General features: G+C 42.5%; 1 protein-coding gene across 1 annotated transcript in view; it reads left to right on the plus strand.

Moving 5' to 3' along the window:
• HSD17B4 (hydroxysteroid 17-beta dehydrogenase 4) overlaps window positions 1-19,148 on the plus strand; it is a 78,688-nt gene that overhangs the window by 14,416 nt on the left and 45,124 nt on the right. Inside the window, exons 4-11 of the mRNA XM_083576807.1 lie at window positions 766-825; window positions 2,195-2,216; window positions 2,312-2,358; window positions 3,150-3,234; window positions 4,437-4,624; window positions 9,644-9,735; window positions 10,656-10,680; window positions 11,573-11,701. Of these exons, the coding sequence (XP_083432933.1) occupies window positions 766-825; window positions 2,195-2,216; window positions 2,312-2,358; window positions 3,150-3,234; window positions 4,437-4,624; window positions 9,644-9,735; window positions 10,656-10,680; window positions 11,573-11,701 (648 nt within the window). The remainder of the gene's footprint in view (window positions 1-765; window positions 826-2,194; window positions 2,217-2,311; window positions 2,359-3,149; window positions 3,235-4,436; window positions 4,625-9,643; window positions 9,736-10,655; window positions 10,681-11,572; window positions 11,702-19,148) is intronic.

Here is a 19,148-nt window from a genome sequence, read left to right on the forward strand (position 1 = left end):
ACTGGTCCTGCTAGCTAGGGATCATGGGAGTTGTAGGCCAAAAAAATATCTGAAGGGCTGAGGTTGAGGAAGCCTGCTTTAGATTGTGGTGTCTGAAGCCCAGGCATTGGAAGATATTTGATGCGTTAAAAACCACTCAGAATGCTGCTTGTTCCCACATTTAAGCCATTTTTTTGGTTCAGGGTCTTAAATATGTGTTACCTTCCAAGGACATGTGGCTTGGATCCAGACAACAGCAGTACACATTGTGCCATATGCAAAGCAGGGTTTTTTCCTGCTCCATACCCCCTGGTGCCTCTCTGCAAATTTACTTCTGAGAGCCAGGAGACCCCTTTGGAATGGCATGTGCCGGAGGGGCTGCAGCTGGGATGGGTATTGGCGCTTCCTGCTATGAACAAGCAGAAGTGGCTTCCACTCACCCAAAGGGCTCATAGGATCCAAGCCCGTGTTTTCTTCCCCATTTCGGCTATTGGGTCTATCCACATAATGCATAATGTCTCTGGTAATCATGAATGCAGCAGGAAGAAATCGCAGTAGCTGCAGTCTCAAGGAGTTACTGCTGTCTATGGTAATCAACTTGGTTATGCAAATGCATAGCCCAGATAGTTTGTGCGTGAGCAAAATTTGATGTGTAATGGCCTCTAGGGATCATATTCAGGTTTTCTAGTGTCCTGCTTTCCACCAGCATGGGTGTATTCTATCTAACTTGAATATTCTCATTGCTGATTGAAGTTTAAGTTCTTTTTCTATAACTTCTTTCTGCAGATTCAGTGGAAGCCGGCGAGAAGCTTGTGAAAACTGCACTGGATGCTTTTGGGAGGATAGGTATGATTATTATTTTTTAATGAGACAGGGTGCTTCTGTCCTAAATGGAGGTTTAGGACAGACTTAGGGGGTTAGCTCCCACATAGCTGCCCTGATCTTTCAGATGCAGCTCATGAAAAGGCTTCTGTATCCACTTGAGTGGTGGACAGTTGCATGAAGGCATCCTTCTGTCATCAAGAGCCAACCATCCTATTGATGAGAAGAGGGAGGATTTCAGCTCACCTGGAGCACCATGTGGGCATCAGGGCATTTGAGGAGTCCTGTCCTGAAGCTACTGTGATTAGGGCAGGACTGTTAATCTCTTACTCATTAGGGCCCAGACATGTACATTTTTGAATGTCACTATGGACGCGGGTGGCGCTGTGGGTTAAACCACAGAGCCTAGGACTTGCCGATCAGAAGGTCGGCGGTTCAAATCCCTGCGACAGGGTGAGCTCCCGTTGCTTGGTCCCTGCTCCTGCCAACCTAGCAGTTTGAAAGCACATCAAAGTGCAAGTAGATAAATAGGTACTGCTCTGGCGGGAAGGTAAACGGCATTTCTGTGCACTGCTCTGGTTCGCCAGAAGCGGCTTAGTCATGCTGGCCACATGACCCAGAAGCTGTACGCCGGCTCCCTCGGCCAATAAAGCGAGATGAGCGCCGCAACCCCAGAGTCGGCCACGACTGGACCTAATGGTCAGGGGCCCCTTTACCTTTACACAGATGCATAAAACGGCAAGGCAAAGTTTTATGGGACCACTTCAAAATACGTAAGGAGTATTGAATTTGAATTAACTCTCTTTTTCACGTTGCAGCAGCATTATATATTCATGCTAAGTTGTCTGGCGGCCTGAACCTTGGACTTGCTGTTCTAGCAAATGCCTAGGATAGCAAGCATCAGCATGTCCTTGTCCTTTGTTTGAGAGGCATTGCTTCATTTAGATATGCAAGTGCCCCTGAATTTGAATGAGGCTGTTAGGCCAGTTACGTTCCAAGAAGCACTTTCGTTTGCCCAAATTTTAGTAACTGTTCATTCATTCCAAACAAAAATGTGGGGCGTTCTTTTCTCTCTTGCCAGTCTGTTACAAGTGGCTGGGGCAACCCAGTCAGATGGGCAGGATACAAATAATAAAATTATTATTATTATAGTTGTTGTTGTTATACCAACCTAATGTGCTGCAGCCAGAGACTGGAGTCACTTCCAGCCTTTAACAAGTGCAAGCATTTTGCATTCCTGAAATGTACTCTCTCTGTGTCTCAGGACTGGCCAGATTTGCTAAAGGCAAAATGTAATGCAACTCAAGTAGTAGTAAAGATTTTAGCATGCATATCAAAACTATGTATAGCGTGTATATATCTATATGACATTTTGTGTGCATTTATTTTGCAGACATACTTATCAACAATGCTGGGTAAGTAGATCTGAACGACAAAACCTTTTTCTTCTGCCACAGATTCATGACGTTGTGACTGCTGTGATGATTTTGCTTCCTTTTCTTCTATTTAGGATACTGAGGGACCGTTCATTCGCTAGAATTAGTGATGAAGACTGGGGTGAGTTGACTAAGTAACAAAGCTCAATGACATGGATCAGTGGTGGGGAACAGAATCTGGTTGGTGGGGCATATCATTATCTCCCAACACCCTCCCCCCCATGTTTGACAGGTAGGTGGACCAGCCACCTGTCAATCACCTGATGCAATGGTGATATCAGGTGACCCATTTTTGCCCACATACTTTGAAATGAAACAGTGAGGCTGAAGGCACAGCCTGCAAAGTGCCAAAGGTCAGCTGATCATTGGGCATTATGAACCCCAGTGCACAGCTCTTCATAAGACCTGATAATCTTCTAGTGTTTAGCACAGAACCTTCCAGGTGTTGTTGATCATCAGTACCTGTAAATTCCTCTTTCAGCTGAGCCATATATTTACCTGCCCCACACCTGATGTCATATATGGTGTTGGGTTTGGCTGAAAAGACGTTGCAGGCCAAATGGGAAGCTTTGGTGGGCCTAATTAAACTCACATACTGAAGGTTCATCCTGTTGGCTTAGATCCAAACTGAGGTTCCATTGATGGAGCAGAGCAGAGTTCCACTAATAGGATCCTTCTTCCAACAGAAGCTATTATGGTAGTTTTTGCAGATCTTACATTTACTCTGCAGACCCTTTGAAAATCTGTTCTGGATTGTTGGGGGACCGACCGTAGCTGCACGAGAAGTGACACAGAGGGCTAGTCAGACTCCAGGCCATTGTTCCAAAGAAAAGCATCCATATTGCGCTTTAGAATTGACGTCCTTCACTCATTCAGGAAACACATGCATTAAACTGCTTGAATTCCTTCTAGATATAATTCACAAAGTTCACCTGAGGGGGTCTTTCCTGGTAACCCGAGCTGCATGGAACCATATGAAAAACCAGAACTTTGGCAGGTGAGTAGATTGGATTGGTCATTGAACATACCACCAGAAGGATCCAAGACTCTGCTGGATAAATAAGAGTTAAAGTACTCTGTGGTTATGTTACCACCTGTTTCTCTGTAAAATCCATGATGCTTTAATCTTAAAAAAAAAAATCACCATTCTTTTTAAAAAGGAAAAAGAACCCTAAGGTGGTAGACAACCATCAAAACCATGGTTATTAAATATCAGCAGTAATAGTTGTTGTTGTTCAATAATACTAACAATAATGGTTAATAGCTGCAGAGCACTTGCATGTGAGGAACCTGGAATACTGGTATTCTCTAGTTGTCCTCCATACAACGGCCCCCTAAGGGATAACCAACATAGTCCCTTCCAGATGTTATTGGACTACAATTCTCATCCCTGCCCATCGGACATGCTGATGTAGGAATGATGAAAGTCGGCATCATCTGGAGGGCACCTTCTTGGCAACCCCTGTACTACGGTTAGCCAATATTATTGCCCCAAATGGCCAGGCAGGGGCAGGGGGCTGAGTGAGAATAAATTTGCTATGAGCAATCATGGTAACATGCCCAAGTGTCTCTCTTAATCGCTGCCATTTCAATAGTTTGTGGGACGCTACCCTGAGATAATCAGGGTTTATTTAAGGAAATCAGCCCTGAGTGCTCACTGGAAGGACAGATCCTGAAGCTGACTCTCCAATACTTTGGCCACCTCATGAGAAGAGAAAACTCCCTGGGAAAGACCCTGATGTTGGGAAAGATGGAGGGCACAAGGAGAAGGGGACGACAGAGGACGAGATGGTTGGACAGTGTTGTCGAAGCTACCAGCATGAGTTTGACCAAACTGCGGGAGGCAGTGGAAGACAGGAGTGCCTGGCGTGCTCTGGTCCATGGGGTCACGAAGAGTCGGACACAACTAAGCGACTAAACAACAACAACAACCCTGAGATAGCAGAATATCTCCTATTTGCTAGTCACTAACTTGCACTTCCAAACCTTGCTAAATGACTTGGCTGTTCTCTTACTAGATAAGAGGGGAAGTCATTTTGCCGCTGTGTGAAAAGCCTGGTGCTGTTTCCTGCCTTGCCCCTTCACATTACAGGATTCATCTCCCTTGCTTTTACTAGCCTAGTCCCCTTGTCACCTTTCAAAGTGTTTTCTACCATGACATCATATTAACACAGGAATTCGCTGCTTTTTGTTTTCCAGAATAATTATGACTTCCTCAGCTGCTGGGATATATGGCAACTTTGGCCAGGCAAACTACAGCGCTGCCAAACTTGGTCTTTTGGGTCTTGCGAACACACTTGCAGTCGAGGGCAGAAAGTACAACATCCATTGCAACACCATTGCTCCCACCGCAGGATCTCGCCTAACGCAGACTGTCATGCCTCAGGGTAAGCAATCTAAATATTAGCAAAGTGGATGATTTAATATCACAGAACTGCCCATCTACTTTTCTGTTCCTGACATTTCTTCCATTTCAGGTGGGCTTTGGATGTGTCATTAAATCACCGAAACGGTGGCAAAATTACAAAGGATCACACAGTCAAATGTTTTTCCTTTTTCCTTTTCTTTATTTGTTATGTTAGTAATATGCCACTTCTCCTCTAAGGAGCTCAAAGTGGTGTACATAATTCTCCCCATGTTATCCTCACCACAACCTTGTGTGGTAGGTTAGACTGTGAGTTGTTGACCAGCCCAAAGTGACCTCATGGCTGAGTGGGAATTTGAACCCAGAACACTAATTACTGTTCCACAATCTGGTGTGTCCGTAACTACCCTGAATCAAGAGCAGACTAGAACTTCAAATTTTGAAATGTTATTTGTTTTGACTGCTCCCCAGCAAGTGCAGATTTTTTTGAAAAGAAGGAGAGAGAAAAAGAACGAAAAAAAATGTAACAGAGAATAGATCTACCATTGGCTCTTCGTCATAATATTTAAAATCAAAATTCTGGACCTGGTCGCTTAACTTTGGGTGCTAAGAAATTTTGCACTAGCAGCATGTCTGTTTCTCTTTTGCAGTAATGATACCTTTTCCTGGATCACTGGACAAGCTATTGTTGGCAACACAGTGTCTGGGATTAAAAGGAACTGTAAACTAGATTAAACTTTTGGTCTAGTCCTTCAAGGAACATAGAGATGAGCTGATTCCAGTTTCCCTAGATTTCAAAGGGAAGAAATTTATGTAACTCACTCACCGTAAGTGCTGCATAAGACTTTTAGAGAAGCACATGCTTTTATTTTTCCAAACAACAACTGAGGAACAACTCAAAACTTATTTTCACAAAGCATGCTGGGGATTAAATAGGTCTAGGCTCAGTGAAAGCGAGGCCTGAGAAAATATCCTGCCCCCTCTTCGGAGACACACCTCTTTTGACCACCTCTTGCCTGGCAGTGATGGATTTGACTGCTTCTGTATGAGAGCACCAGTGCTGCTGATTGTGGTGTTTTCAAAGCGTCTTCCGTTTGCTTCATTGCATGATGCTTGTGATGCTGGAATAGATGTGCTTGTGTGTGAAGCTCATTTTAATCCTGTATCTTCATATCGTTCCTCTTGTCTTCCAAAGACAAACGCAGACCACTAAGACTCGGAATCAAGCTTTTGGTCTTTGATGTGCTGTCACTTGGACTTATGCATAAAGCGCAATGTTCTGCATTGATGCACTTTGGAAATATATTTATTTCATGTCTTGTATTAATAATTCAGAACCCAGTTCCTCAATGAGCGATTCAGCCCAGTGGCTGCTGCAAACCTTCCAATATCTCCCTATTTTAAAAATAATAAATAATTTCACCACTTTTAGCGGTATTGTTTCAAGCGCATCCACAAATGCAGCATACAGTGCTTCTTATGAACCAGTTGCACGATCCATTAGAACTGGCATCCGTCTCTGGGGCCTAATGTGGCCCACCGGTTGGTTTAATCCGGCCCCTGTGGCAGTTTATTTCCCCAGGGTAAAATCCTAAAAAACGCTCAACAACTTCAATCCTAAAAAAGCTCAGCAACTTTGGTTGGCCCTCATGCATGTTCACTTCATCAAATCTGGCCCTCTTTGAAAAAAGTTTGGATGCTCCTGCATTAGAAGAAAGCAGTTAAAAGCTTCACATCTGATACAAGCAAAGTTTGTTGTTGTTTAGTCGTTTAGTCGTGTCCGACTCTTCCTGACCCCATGGACCAGAGCACGCCAGGCACTCCTGTCTTCCACTGCCTCCCGCAGTTGGGTCAAACTCATGCTGGTAGCTTTGAGAACACTATCCAACCATCTCGTCCTCTGTCGTCCCCTTCTCCTTGTGCCCTCCATCTTTCCCAACATCAGAGTCTTTTCCAGGGAGTCTTCTCTTCTCATGAGGTGGCCAAAGTATTGGAGCCTCAGCTTCAGGATCTGTCCTTCCAGTGAGCACTCCGGGCTGATTTCCTTAAGAATGGATAGGTTTGATCTTCTTGCAGTCCATGGGACTCTCAAGAGTCTCCTCCAGCACCATAATTCAAAAGCATCAACCTGGAGGAGGAACCGGCAAGCCACTCCAGTATCCCTGCCAAGAAAACTCCATGGACAAAGACAACAAGCAAAGTTATCTGCTCATAAATGGGGAGAAAAGACTGTTCAGGACAGAGTGTGCGAGATTCACCCTCCTGAATTGTAGCGAGCTACAGTTGTATCATCTTTAATTAGATATGGCTTTCGGCTTGTTTATGGCCTTTGTTCTAATGCAAGGAAGCAATGAGATACAACGGCATTTGTGAAGTCCCAGTTCCCTTTCTCCCCCAACTCCTAAATATATTAATCTTGGAGTGTTACTTTGTCATCTTCTTCCACAGACATTCTTTTAGTGTCCTGCACAGACTCCCATTTCATTTCTGATTAAGGTTAAAGTTGACATTTACTTGAGTGTACCCAGAGTCGACACCCGCCTCTTAAGTGCTCAGAAAAAACGGTGCATGTTTTATAAAAAGTAGATGCCAACATTTTTGTTCATCACTCAACTTAATGCCACATGGGTGACTTCTAATGTGAACCTATAAGGGCCGGCATATTTCATGTGAGCACCATGTTACTGAGCTTTTAAACTGAAATTTCAGTCTTCAGCATGCGTTCCTCCAAAGTGACAGTGGAGCTTTTAGGGCAGTGTGACTGGTTCCCTCGCACTGGGTGCTGAGCGGAGGGCACCCCATAAACACTTGCCGGGCTATGGGAAAGAGCTGTAAGGGCTCTGACAGGGTCCTAGAGTCCTTCCACCGCCTTCCCAAAGCCTAGTTAGTTCTTGCCCAGCTTTGGGAAGGAGGTAGATGGACTTCGAACCCTGCTGGAGCCTTCATTCCTCCTTTCCAAAGCCTGGCATGGCAGGAGTGTCGTGCCGTCTCCAGAGGAGGAAAAACTTAAAACACGTTGCAGAGATCAAAAAAGATCAAAGGCAATTGTACTTCATCCAGCAGAGCTTTACTGAAGGCAAATGAGCACAATGGTCACAAATCCAATACATTCAGGATTGGCAGAGTCTATAAAAATCCAGTTGCAGCTCTTACAATAAAACTTAAAATACTTATAAACCTTAACGCTATAGCACACAGTATAGAACACCAGAACGACGAGACGGAAAAGAGAAAGTAAAGTGAAGGCCCAGGCTCCTTCTGGCCTATTATAGTCAGCATGACCTTGACAGAGAGATAACAGAACCAGTTTAAACCAGCTGTACTCAGCTTCCCAGAAGAAATAACCCAAACAAGAACCTTCTTCAAGATTCTCTCACGCAGAAAGAAACTTTCCAAAACACTCCTGAATTAACCAGAATAGGAACACATCAGATCAATACTTTCTGTACTAAGAAATACAAACTGACAAGGACGTCTGCTGGGGAGGGTGCCAAATTTTAACCTAGCTTAGGGTGCCACAGCACCAAATTCCACCACTGAAAGTATGTATGTTAAACATGTTAGATGTATTTGCCAAGAGTGATGATGTTGCATCACGTCACATTGCAAAAGGAAGATCAAGAGGAGATTACATGCCAGACTAACGTTGATATAGGCAAAGCTAATTTGGGAGGGTTGTTTTGTTTTTTGTTTTTGCTCTTGGTGCGTGTTTATTGAATTTGTCAGAAAACTTGATAAGCTACTTGCTCCTGCAGCAACCATATTTCTTGACTTCTGTAGGCTTGTCTCACCATTTCCTGCCTCTTTGTGCAACATCTGTTCTTCCCATGGGTCTTTGTAAAACCCATGTGATGTAATAGGGTGTTAGACTAGGACCAGGGAAGGTGGGACTCAAATCACCACTCAGCCATGAAGCTCACCAGGTGGCCTAGGACCAGTCACTGCCTCTTCAGCCTTACCTACCTCACAGAGTTGTTCTGAAGATAAGGAGATGGGGGGAACCATTTAACGCTCTTCGAAGGAAAGGTGGAATGATACATTGAAATGTGTCCCAACTTCTATCTCTGTACTATGATGCCTAGATGAAAATTCCATGCTGGGTGTTTTTGGACAGCAAGTTATCACTTGCAATGTTTTATTTTGTACACCGCATAACTCTCTTAAATTCTGAAGGTGAGAAGAGAGGCAGATTGGCTCCCAGTACATTTCTGAGCACAATTCAAAGTGTTGGTGCTGACCTTTAAAGCCCTAAACGGCCTTGGCCCAGTATACCTGAAGGAGCGTCTCCACCCCCATCGTTCAGCCTGGACACTGAGGTCCAGCTTTGAGGGCCTTCTGGCGGTTCCCTCACTGCAAGAAGTGAGGCTACAGGGAACCAGACAGAGGGACTTCTTGGTAGTGGTACCTGCCTTGTGGAACGTCCTCCCTTCAGATGTCAAGGAAATAAACAACTATCTGACTTTTAGAAGACATCTGAAGGCAGCCTTGTTTAGGGAAGTTTTTAATGTTTGATGTTTTGTTGTATTTTTAATATTCTGTTGGTAGCCACCCAGGGAAACCCAGCCAGATGGGCGGGGTATAAATAAATAAATTAATAATAATAATAATAATAATAATAATAATAATAATAATAATAATAATTATTATTATTATTATTATTATTATTATTATTATTATTATTATTATTTATTAGTGCCCCCTCTCCCCAAGGAGGTTACAGTCTAAAATTATGGGGAAGTGAGGAAGAGAAACAAGGATAACCAAGGACGAATGTGAGCGTGCACTTACAAGTATCAGTTAAGCCTGGTATTTTATCTCTTTATATACAACCAGGATGGGGAAACTGTGGCCCTCTAGATGTGGTAGGACTCCGACTCTTGTCAGCCATGGAGAATGGTTGAGGTTGATGGGAGTTGTAGTCCATCAGCAACCCGAGGACAGCAGTTTTTCCATTCCTGGTGTACAACGTCTGTTCTAGAGTGTATAGCATTTTTATTTTATTTTTGCAAACTTATGTTATTTTAAACTCCGTCTAACCTAGATATGCTGGATGCTTTCAAGCCAGAATATGTGGCTCCTCTGGTTCTTTGGCTTTGCCATGAAAGTTGCCAAGAGAATAGCGGACTGTTTGAGGTAATATCCCTGTATTATCCTTTCCCGGCCACAAATTGTTCACATGGTCAGCTGTGAATCTTTGAGAAATGAGAGTTAAAGTGAGGTACATGCGTATGTGAATGAGGGTGAATAAGCTAATTAGTGGGGAGTGATGCCTGAATTTACACTCCCGATATTGGGTTTGCCTACCCACTTAACAGCTTTCTTGAAGCTAGGAGAATAATATGCTAGGGTTAAAGATACACCTGAAAGAAACAAAATGCAGAAAAAATAAGGGCATTATTCAACCAAGTTGTACTCAGAGTAGACCTATTGATATTAACGAACCTCACTTAGCCATGTTAATTAATTGCAGTGGGTGTACTGTAAATCTTAATTGAATACCACACAAAGAGTATATACTGTAGCTGTTTGACGTATTGGCTACATTCTGATTATACCTCAGCTTAATACATGGATAATGAATAAATCTTTTGCTTGCCCGTTCAGCTCCCCAATTCTTGCCTTCACAACAATCAAACCAAGAAGCCTCTTATTAACCATTGTTCCTTGTTCCATCAAAACCGGGAAACTATGATTAGCTGCTTTGAAACAGGCTAGGATGTTCAACCAAGGGTTGAAGCTGGTTTAATATTATGACTTGTTACAAAGTAGTAACCATAATTTCCCATTTCAGACAAAGCAGGCGATGATAGTTAATTAGAGGCTTCTTGGTTAGATTAGCTGGGAGAGGAGGACTGAAGAGGTTGAGTGGGTGGGCAAAAGGCTCATATTCATATAATCTCCTTATTAAACCAAGATATGATCATCTGAATTGGGCTATTGTTGTCATCCCTATTGAAATGAAACATACTGCTCTTTCCAGTATGGCTAGAAGTACAGTTCTGTCATTGCTTGCTTTTTGAGGTTATATTAACTTTTAAATTTTTATATTGCAGGTCGGAGCTGGATGGATTGGTAAATGTAAGTGGTCTTGTACAATCTGGTCTAGTACTTACAAAAGAATCTGAATTTAATATAAAATGAAATCTTTATGTTGTCATAAAATAGAATATGGAAACTTTAATTTGTTGCCTATTAAGGGTAATGGACCTTTATGCCGATACGTCGGAATTATACAAAGGGGTATTTTTAGCCATTTTTAAACCACTTTAGCGGTACCACATTTTGGTAAGTAACTGTGGATTGAACTCACATTTATACTACAAAGGCATATAGTATTATTTATTATTATAATAATTATTTATTAAATTTGTATACCACCCGATACCCGCAAGTCTCAGGGTGGTCCACAACACAAAATCACAATGCAAAAACACATAATACGTAATAAAAACAAAAACAAGAAAACCCAATAATCCCGCCAACATGTTTTAAAAGGGCTTATAGCGGAGCAGTTTACCGTACATCCATGAAACAGTTCCTCAAAACTCCATCTCTGCACCCTTTACAGGTGTTTTATGGGCACTCTATATTATGTGGACCAGCTTTTTGGTCACTGATTGCAAATGATAGTGTGTTTTTATCAGCTCTTATTTGAAATTGAATAAGGTGCTTTTATCATTCTTACAACTACTGTTCTCTTTAAGTTTTCAAAATGATGCAAGCTGTGAACACAGATAAACAAAATGGCAAAAAAGCCATATTCAGCGAAGCTCTCTTACTTAAAGGTCTGAGCTAGAATTTCTGCTCTACGTGGGGGGTCTGAATTATGTAAAAATCAGGTTCTGTTCTTGGCAGGGAGCGATAATCTAGACTTTTGTTTTGATGGGAAAAGCTACTACTTTTACAAGGAAGCGGTGGTCCTGCAGTTTCAACAGTTGATAGCTATCCCTTACTATCGCTGTTTGCTTAGTACGCTGGGAGCGATCGCTAGGAGCCATTGTCAGACAGAAGAACCAGCCGATGACACCAGAGGAGGTGCAGAATAAATGGGAGATGATCTGTGACTTCAATAATGCCAACAAACCTCGAACTATCCAGGGTATGGGCACTTAAAATTCACTATATTTCTCAAATAATCATGTGGCTGTCTTTTCATTGAAGAACCAATTTTATTCTTTTTTAAAAAAATAAATCACCCAGCTAAACATGATGGTACATGACTCATGTTGAACTTTTGGAAGTGTCAAGTCTTACCATAATACATATTAAGGGAAAGCACGAAACTCTGTTTCTTTCTGAGGGGTTTTCTAGCTTTCTCGAAGAGTAGTCTTAGCTATTTGACACTTGTGTTTACGTTCTGATGAATTGGAGTAGTCTGGCAGTGAGACTCTTAGGAGCTCAGTTTGTACTAGGGCTGAACAATGTATTGATATATTGTCCAAAACGAGTTTGAAGTCCATATTATGATACTGGTTTCATAATTTTTGACCTGGCAATATATCACGAATCATGGGATTTGTGTGTTTGTGTGCTGTGCAGAAATCATGATGTGGGAAAAAACGTGAAGGCAGCCGATGCTACATAGCTCCATCCTTATTTGAGACATTGTGATATATCAGAATATTGAGATATTTAGCTGGTGATATATCACAATGTTGAAAACCAGATATTGCAAAGCCCTAGTTTGTACCTGTGATGAACAAATTGGTGGAGCTAAAATAATCAGATATGGCAATCAGAATATATGGTACTCAGTATTTTAACATTGCAAGTAGATGACTTCATTTCAGAGCATATACTCTTGATTCTAGGAACTGAAAGCAGCAACAGACAAATGAAACATTTAGGAGATATCCCCCCCCCCAACTCTTAAATACAAATTGTATAATGCTAAGTCATACTTGAAAGAGACTTGATGGGCCTTTAAGTTTGTCAGAATCAGGAATGCTACTCTTTTTCAAGGGACTGTTGATACCTGATTCCAGTGAAGATGATTTTTGATGATATATTTATGAGTGGCGGTCTAGTTGATCAGATCCTAGAAAGTTCAGGTTTTAGGTTTTACCCTTCAGCATCATCATAGGCTCAGTTGCGGACTGTGTTGAAGTTTGCAAACCAAGTTATCTACTAATAGTGTGGAGGATCATGGCTACTAACTAAAAATAAAAAGTGGAGTTCTAGCTACACATCCCAGCCTTTCTCGAAAGAGCTTATTAATATGCCCCCTGCTACTGGTACAGCCTTAACAGATGATGCTAACACAGGGATGCCAACTACTAAAGACTAAGGGAAGAGCAGTTGGATAGATTTAGAAGGAGAGTAGGGTGCTCTTGTCTCTTGATCCCTCGGTTAAGTCCAGTTAAAGGCAACTATGGGGTTGCAGCGCACATCTCGCTTTCAGGCCACGGGAGTCAGCATTTGTCCATAGACAGCTTTCTGGGTCATGTGGCCAGCATGACTAAACCGCTTCTGGCTCAATGGGACACCATGACGGAAACCAGAGCGCACAGAAACGCCGTTTACCTTTCCGCCGCAGCTTTAGCTATTTTTCTACTTGCACTGGCGTGCTTTCAAACTGTTAGGTTGGCAGGAGCTGGGGCAGAGCAATGGGAGCTCACCCTGTCGTGGGGTTTCGAACCGCCGACCTCCTGATCGGCAAGCCCAAGAGGCCCACAGTTTAGCCCACAGCGCCACCCGCGTCACAGCAGACACTGTCAGCCATACAAACACCTAGTCCAGCACCAGATTTCTTTTGCCAAGCACTCATTTCTCAAACTAGAGAAATCATCCCCACTTCTCTTCTCCATGCCAGTGAAGCTGGTCCCTAGATGTGGGAATCGGCCATAATGTTGTTACTATTTTCCATATGGGCTGAGCGGCTGATGGCTTGTACATAAAAATAATTATATAAGTATGCGTTGAATATTCTGATAGAATAAACTCCACCCAGGAGCTACTCTTATGTTGCTTGCTGAAAGTTAAACTAGTTGTTAACATTCCAAGGGGAATATAGCATGCTCGATCCAGTGCGCTGTTACATTTTTCTGCTGGGTGAAGAATTCAGTTATGTTCTTGGCTGTGGTTTGGATGAGAACGTGCCTTTGATTAATCTCTCATCTGTGAGAATTAGCAGAGAGCCTGGTAAAATGCTGCTGATATCTGACATCCTAATTCATTTAATTTTTCAGTGGAACGACATTAGAAAATTTCCCTCGGTAAGAAAGCCCCTTTCCTTAGTGCCTCAAGGCACCAAACTGTTAAGTAAGGAAAACTAATTAGAGTATTCACATTTAAAAAAATGAAAGCTATGTTACTTTATATCTGCAAGTTCAAGCTGTCCCCCGAGATTTCATTAAAAACTATTACCAGCATTAATGTAAGTAATTTGACGCTGTGAAAAGCTATTATATACTAAACTATCATATATAATTATACAAAAAATGCCAATTAGTGTAATTATTTATCTATCATTTGCGAGAATAGCCTAGAATTAGAGCCACAAAATGGTGTGTGTGTCTATTTAGATGCTGAGTGTGTAGGCCTGATTTTCATTTATCCCAGATTAAAAAGCACTGAAATTTGAGCTGTATCATTTTCAAAAAGTGATTTCTTCCTCTATAATGATCTCACTCTAATTAGGCTTAGGTCTTAGTCGAGGAAGGGCAAAACGAGAGGTTTTCTGTGTATCTTTGCTGGAGTTACAGCATATTTGCCTCCAAACATTATTAAAGAAACTAATAATGAATTCTAAATTAATTTATGCTTGACCCCCCCCCACCATTTAGATTGAAGCTGATTCGATAGCTGGTCCTCTAATGACCTTCCAAATTTATCGAGGCAAAAAGTTTGGGCGGCAGTATGCTATGTTGGTTTGTGGATGGCAGATTAAAGTTTTAAAACCCATCTAGGCTCTGATGATCACCTAGCAGCTTCTGACAAGCCACTCTATGCATGTTATGGCATTTGCCTAAATATGTGAAGCATTAAACTGGGATAAGTGTAAAAGGTAAAGGACCCCTGACAGTTAAGTCCAGTCGCAGACGACTCTGGGGTTATGGCGCTCATCTCGCTTTACTGACCGAGGGAGCCGACGTTTGTCCGCAAACAGTTTTTCCGGGTCATGTGGCCAGCATGACTAAGCCGCTTCTGGCAAACCAGAGCAGCACATGGATACGCCGTTTACCTTCCCGTCGGAGTGGTACCTATTTATCTACTTGCACTTTGACCCACTTTCAAACTGCTAGGTTGGCAGGAGCAGGGACCGAGCAACAGGAGCTCACCCCGTCGCGGGGATTCGAACTGCCGACCTTCCGATCAGCAAGCCCTAGGCTCAGTGGTTTAGACCACAGTGCCACCCGCGTCCCTAGGGATAGGGGTACACCCCCCAAGTCCCACCCCATGTGTCCAGCTGCTCTTCAGATCTTCACACAGTTAGCATGCAGGTCTGAAGGTTTTCAAGCATGTTTGAGCACTTCCAGAAATTTCCCTATCAGTCCAAATCCTTTTCAGGGTTTCATGTTGTGGGAAGAGATTCGAAGCATGTTTAGCCCCTTTCTGCTTTCTGCTAGTTGTGGGGAGGCCTAAAGTGTAGCTGGCATGCTTGGGGACATGGGGGGCAAGGCTTGCATGCACTTCTCTGTTCTAGTCCTCAGTTTAATGGCCCGTCTTATTTCCTCATGAAGGGACCAGGCCCTTGGCAAGTAGAGGTCGACAGGGAACGTTGTACACCTATCTTCCAAACACTGAGCATTGCTGTTGGTTGGGAGAAGGATGAGACACGGGGAGGGAGACATGGCATGGGCAGGATTATTGGATTGGCGCTGCTACTGTGCTGGCAGTGCTGCCCACCCTGGCAGAGACGCTCAGTGTTCAGGAGGCTGGCAAAAGATATATATACAGAGAGAGGGAGAGAGAGAGAGAGAGAGAGAGAGAGAGAGAGAGAAACACACACACACACACACACCCCTTTCAAGTTTATATATTTCACTAACTCTATACATTTCACTAATTTTACAATCATTTTGACATTTCAAAACTTGACTTCCTTCCCCCTCTTTTTGCCATTCCTTAAATTCATTTTTAATATCTTCTGCATAACCACATTAACTTAATTTGCTCATTTAATCATCTTCTTTATATATATACTCTTATGAAACTGCAGGTTGTTACATTGATCCGGTCAATGTTTTTATTTGTTTACAATTTATCTGTAAAAATTCGAGAAACCATTTCCATTCTTTTATTTTTTAAAAAAGAAGTTATCTTGATTTCTTATTCTTCCAGTAAGTTTTGCCATTTCTGCATATTCCATAAGTTCTTGTATCCATTCTTCCTTTGCTGGGACTTCTGCTTCTTTCCATTTTGTGGCAAGTAACATTCTTGCCGCTGTAGTAGCACACATGAATGGATTTCTATACATTTTAGGTAGTTCTGTCCCTATAATTCCCCAAAGAAAAGCTTCTGGGTTGTTGTTTTTTTTAACAAAGGTTATTTTAAACATCCTTTTCATTTCATTATATATCCTTTGCCAGTAAGAGGAGGCCGGCAAAAGATGTTGCGTGTTGACTTCCACTGCCCTTAGAGAAATGTCAGTTATACAGGCATAGGCTCTCAAAGTTGTGAAACAAATCAGAAATTTCCCAAAATTTAGATGTGAAAGTGGAGAAACAGAATGACAAATGCGGAAGGCTGCATCTCTGATTGTGGTATGCTTAGTTCCCCCGCCCCTTTGCTGTCTTGCCCTTCTTACAGAGGGCTAAGTGTGGTGGTTTAGCCTCATAACTGCTCCATGAGGGAGGTAGAGAGAAAGAGAAAATGCTAGGTGAAATTCAAACCACTATTCCCAAAGTATAGCTGTAGCCATCATACTGCATTGCTAGTTCTGCTGTATAGCTCCTTTTGGGAAGAACAGTGATTTAATACATACTTTTAATATTCATAATAATAATGCTCGTGTCTGGCTTTTGCCTAATGCACCAGTAGCACTTCTAACATAGTGAGTTTGGTTACTGTTATTTTTTTGCTTGTCAGACTCTTAATGCCCAGGCTTGATAACCGCCACAGGGCACTTAAGTTTCAGGCAATTCATGTAATCCAATTTCCTTAGCATCTTGGTTGGAGACACTGGAAGTGTGACCTTGCATAACACAAGTTCCGCAGCCTATTCAAGTGCTAAAATATCATTGCAAATCTAATGCTGGAGGTTGGGACTGGAGTTGAGTTTCCTATGCCAGACAGCAGAAGGTCAGCGCTCTGTGCTATTGCAGTTCTCCCCCCCTTTTCTTCTTCTTGTTTGTGTTCCCTGTGAGAATTAATATATAGCAGAAGATACTCCCAAGAAGCGGAGAAGGAAATTGCATACCAGACAATTGGTAGGCCTAGAGAAATAGAATAGGTGACAGATTGCTATTTGTACCAGAAGTCGTGCTTTTGAATAATACTAGAAGGAGTCATAGCTTACTGAGAGACCAAATGCTTGGCATCAAGAAAGCTGCAAGTTCAATCCTTGACATCTGCAGGTAGGTTTGGGAGAGACACCTGTCTGATCTTTTGGAGATTCATTGCCATTTAATGGAGATAATACAGGAAGAACAAGTTAGTGAATCAACAGTTGAAAGGATAATGAAAGGAATAAGGTAAAGGTAAAGGGACCCCTGACCATTAGGTCCAGTCGTGACCAACTCTGGGGTTGTGGTGCTCATCTCGCTTTATTGGCCGAGGGAACCAGCGTACAACTTCCAGGTCATGTGGCCAGCATGATTAAGCTGCTTCTGGCGAACCAGAGCAGCACACGGAAACACTGTTTACCTTCCCGCCGGAGTGGTACCTATTTATCTACTTGCACTTTGACGTGCTTTTGAACTGCTAGGTTGGCAGGAGCTGGGACCGAGCAATGGGAGCTCACTCCGTCGCAGGGATTCAAACCACCAAACTTCTGATTGGCAAGTTCTAGGCTCTGTGGTTTAACCCACAGCACCACCTGCGTCCCCTAATGAAAGGAATAGATGAGATTAAAGTAAGCAAATTTAGAGAGCTGGAATTTTTTAAAAAACTAAAATGGTACAGAACTCCAGCCCAGCTAGCTAATATGGTAGCAGGATTGAATTCTAACTGTTGGCACTGTAAACTAGTCAAGGGATGGTTTTCCCATATGTACTGGGAATGCCCAGAGGGAAAGGAATTCTGAAATAAAATCCAAAGGTCATTAATGAACTGTTTAAACTGAAGCTTTCAATAGACTTTGATATCATGACAATGGGTATACTTGGAAACGCGGCTATAGAGAAAGGGGACCAGTTTACTTTCAAAGCTATGATATTAGCAGGAAAGGCAACGATAGCTTTAGGTTGGAAAGACAGAGAAAAATGGACAGTAGAGGCATGGAATAGTTATTTGTTTGAACTTACTCAGTCGGACATTGTCACAGTAATGTCACAGGAAACAATGTGGAAGGTCAAGTCCACCACGATAAGGAACAGATGAAACTCCTATCTTCAAAGGATAGAAACTACTGGAACAAAAGACATTCGGTGGAAACTAAAGAGGCTATGCCCGTGGCTGAGAATAATTGTTTGAACCTTTCCAATGGATATTGGGGGGTGGGGGGTGGGAAGGGAGGGGAAGGAAAAATTGTACGGGGAATTTAAAAATTGTAAGGAGATAATATAATGTATGTAAAAATCCGCCCCCCCACCCCCCCGCCATGGAGATAATACTAGATGAGCCAGTAGTCTGGCACAGATGTAAGGCAGATTATTGTGTTCTGAAGTTATATGTGGGGAAAAGAATAGAAGTTGATAGAGATGCTAAACATGGGGTGGGGGGGGGACCTTAGACCTTTGATGTAAGTACTGGAAGACTAAAAATATACCAGCTTTGGAAGAGGTGTTCAAATATTTTGTGGTGCTAAGCTGATACCTGGAAGTATTTTTAATTTGCCAGTTCAAGTACACTTTCTCCCGTGTCTCGATTACTAAATTAGCACTGATTGTTTCTGATTTTAATTTAAGCAATATTTAAAGGATAGTGGGGCATACTTCGAGAGCTCTTTTTGCAAACTGTTCTCCAAACTCTCCACTCTTTTAAACAGTTAGCAGGTTGTGAGGGAAGGGGGTGGGTGGGTGTTTGGGGTGAGGTGTGCTGTGGGTGACAGTCCTAAAATGGCTGCCATGGGCGGGGTGGGAGGTGTCGCAACTCCAAATGTAGCTGGTGGGATGTGCTGTGTAACACAAAATAGTTGCTACATCTAAAAGAGTGCGGGGGGTGGGGATCATAGGAACACGTAATAGTGCTGGCCTGCCCCCCAGTCAATGGGAAAAAGGCAACCACACCAGCCATCACCATTCTTGCTCACAGAAACAAGCTATTTACATCTTTTCTCTGTTCAAAACAGAAGGAAGAGTTGGTGTCCAATTGTGTAACCCGGCAAAAAGTCGGCATGTTTAAAGGGAGATGGGTTGTTCTATGTTGCAGAACTGAGCAGAAAGAGCAAATCGCATCTCTCACATTGTGGATTTTTGAAGGGGTATTTACTGAGACCTTTAACA

Source organism: Podarcis filfolensis (genome assembly GCF_964270895.1).
Source record: "Podarcis filfolensis genome assembly, chromosome: 11".
Taxonomy (NCBI): Eukaryota; Metazoa; Chordata; class Lepidosauria; order Squamata; family Lacertidae; genus Podarcis; species Podarcis filfolensis.